The sequence below is a fragment of the Hemibagrus wyckioides genome, linkage group LG05 (genome assembly GCF_019097595.1).
Source record: "Hemibagrus wyckioides isolate EC202008001 linkage group LG05, SWU_Hwy_1.0, whole genome shotgun sequence".
Lineage (NCBI taxonomy): Eukaryota > Metazoa > Chordata > Actinopteri > Siluriformes > Bagridae > Hemibagrus > Hemibagrus wyckioides.
Genome location: NC_080714.1, coordinates 1,476,759 through 1,479,258, shown reverse-complemented (window position 1 = coordinate 1,479,258; position 2,500 = coordinate 1,476,759). Strand labels below are relative to the sequence as shown.

The following is a 2,500-nucleotide window of genomic DNA, read 5'->3' as shown; positions in this document are numbered from 1 at the left end:
TGGGACAGATGGGTGTGTCAGTGTGTTGAACAGATGGGTGTGTCTGTGTGTGGGACATATGGGTGTGTCAGTGTGTTGAACAGATGGGCGTGTCTGTGTGTGGGACAGATGGGTGTGTCTGTGTGGGACAGATGGGTGTGTCTGTGTGGGACAGATGGGTGTGTCTGTGTGTGGGACAGATGGGTGTGTCTGTGTGAGACAGATGGGTGTGTCTGTGTGTGGGACAGATGGGCGTGTTCTTTGACTAAAGATAATTTAGCCTGCTGGATAATTAGCTAAAGCATATTTCTGAACGCTTTACGCTAACCGTGAATTCTTCTTTCACTATACTGATATTAAATCAGAATTATTTCTGCAGCTTAATGATAATAATAAATAATATAAAATAAATAAATAAACTGAGTCTCTTTCTTTAGAGTGAACAGATTCATAACAGAGGTAAAGAAGAAAAGGAGTGAAGCTAATAACCAGAGCAGTCGCTGCTCGCTCATGTACAGCACTGAAAGAGAAACTTCTGGAAATAGTTATATTTTATGAGTCCCAGAACTGCCATTCATTACAATACACACACACACACACAGAGAGAGAGAGAGAGAGAGAGAGTGAGAGAGAGAGAGAGAGAGAGAGCTTGTTCTGTGGATCAGAACTCCTCAGGGAGAGAGAGAGGCTTTGCTAAACACTAATTTATACATTCTGACAAGAACTAGCTTGACACTTTTAGTGCTGGAGTTATTTTTCTCTTTTTCCGTCTGTCTCCGCTAGAATGTTCCAGAACAACTGAAAATATGACCATGAATCAGTTTTAAGCTGAATTTACTTCAGAAGTTATCTTGACTATTCCAAATGTAAATCTTTGATCAAAGAGGGTTTTTTCTAGCTAATCAGCTAACTAGCAGTTTAGATCATCGAGAAACCCTGCTGGTGGATAAATGCTAGCAAAGCTTAATGGCTTAGCTAGTGTGTGTTGTTTAGTCACTAGCAGGTAGCACGTGTGGTTAAAAATTGTTTTGTAATTATAGCAAAAGCGCTTTCATATTCTTTCATTGCTTTCCTATTCTTTCATGATATAGTTATTTTAATGCTAGCTTTAAAGGCTAACACCAAGGCTAATGCGATCTTCTGTGTTTTGTCTGTGATTTTTCAGGAGAAGATTTCTACGAAGCATCTCCATATGAGCCTCTGCCTCCTGTCCGTCTCACCGATGCCGTCCGCCTGGCCTCCATCATCTCCAGTAAACATTTTACAGCTTATTAATATTTATATTATTTTTTATTTTTTGGAATTGTTGCTAGGTAAAATTGTCAAGCTATAGAAATACATATGGTGTAATATATTAAGCTAATACAACTACTGTAGCTGCTGTTTGCAGAGAAATCTGGCATGAACACATGAAGTATCTTGTAAACTGGTGGCTATTGGTTAGCTACATTAGGTAGCTAGTTACTTCAGCTAGCTAGCAGGCTAGTGTTGCGTTTACGTACTTAACTCAGCCATTGCTAAACTATTGCAGCATATTGTGTCTGAAAGCCATCGTGTTAAACCGAACATACAATAGTTACAGACATACAGTTGTGATGTCATAAGATCATGTTTATCGTAAGCCCCGCCCCTCTTTGACCTGGGGATATTTTTCACCCGAGTAACCGCGGGGGTTATGCGCTTATTCTCGTCTGTTAAGGTTCCTGTGAAAGAGTGAGTGATTTCATCTGACTGAATAAAAAACCCTGAAGGCGTTTGACGCAGTAAATAAAACCGGCGTCTGATTCACCGAGACAGATTCCACACTTTCCACTCCCACGCCATTTTTTATTCATTTCTACTTGTTTTTATTCAGTGCTCACAGAACAACCTCGGAGCGACAGAGCTCAGGGTTGCCAGATCCTCTCAGACTCGTGCTGGCTTGTTGCATAAGAGCATTTTTTAAAGCATTTTGAGGTCATTACATTAGAATGAGCTGAGGCCAGGAAATGAAGAGAGAGCAGGCATAAAAGAGAGAGAGATCCCTGATGGCCAGAGTCAGAGAGCTTTAATTACAGAAAGTGGAGTTTAGAGCAGCCGTTCTGCTTTATTAGCTCTCCCTATGAGTCAGATATGGAGGGGAAAAAGAAGCTTAATAAGCACAAAGTGTCAAGTGTAAAAGTCTGAAAGTTGATGCTCATTACTGAGAAGCAGAGAAACAGATCTCTCACACTGAGCCGCTGCCTCGGACCCGAAACTCGGTTCAGATCAGATTCGAGAAGTTTCCTGGTTGCCTGATGACATTCACTACATACATCATGCTCCAGGACTGACTCCTGTGGTTGTGTCACAGCCTGGACTGCTGTAAATTGTGGGTGTGGCCACCATGTTAGAAAACAAACCAATCATCTATAAGATACAGATTAAGGGGAAAGGTAATGGATTTTTCTGTTATCTTACATAAAGTTCTTGTGCCAGACACAGCGTACTTCAAACTGACATCACTGGACCAGGATCAGGTGGTCTGGGTGTGGGAGGTGGT

General features: G+C 41.4%; 1 protein-coding gene across 1 annotated transcript in view; it reads left to right on the top strand.

Annotated features, from left to right (window-relative positions):
• Positions 1-2,500, top strand: part of gfra2a (GDNF family receptor alpha 2a) — an 80,884-nt gene that overhangs the window by 34,586 nt on the left and 43,798 nt on the right. Inside the window, exon 3 of the mRNA XM_058389940.1 lies at positions 1,145-1,231. Within this exon, the coding sequence (XP_058245923.1) occupies positions 1,145-1,231 (87 nt within the window). The remainder of the gene's footprint in view (positions 1-1,144; positions 1,232-2,500) is intronic.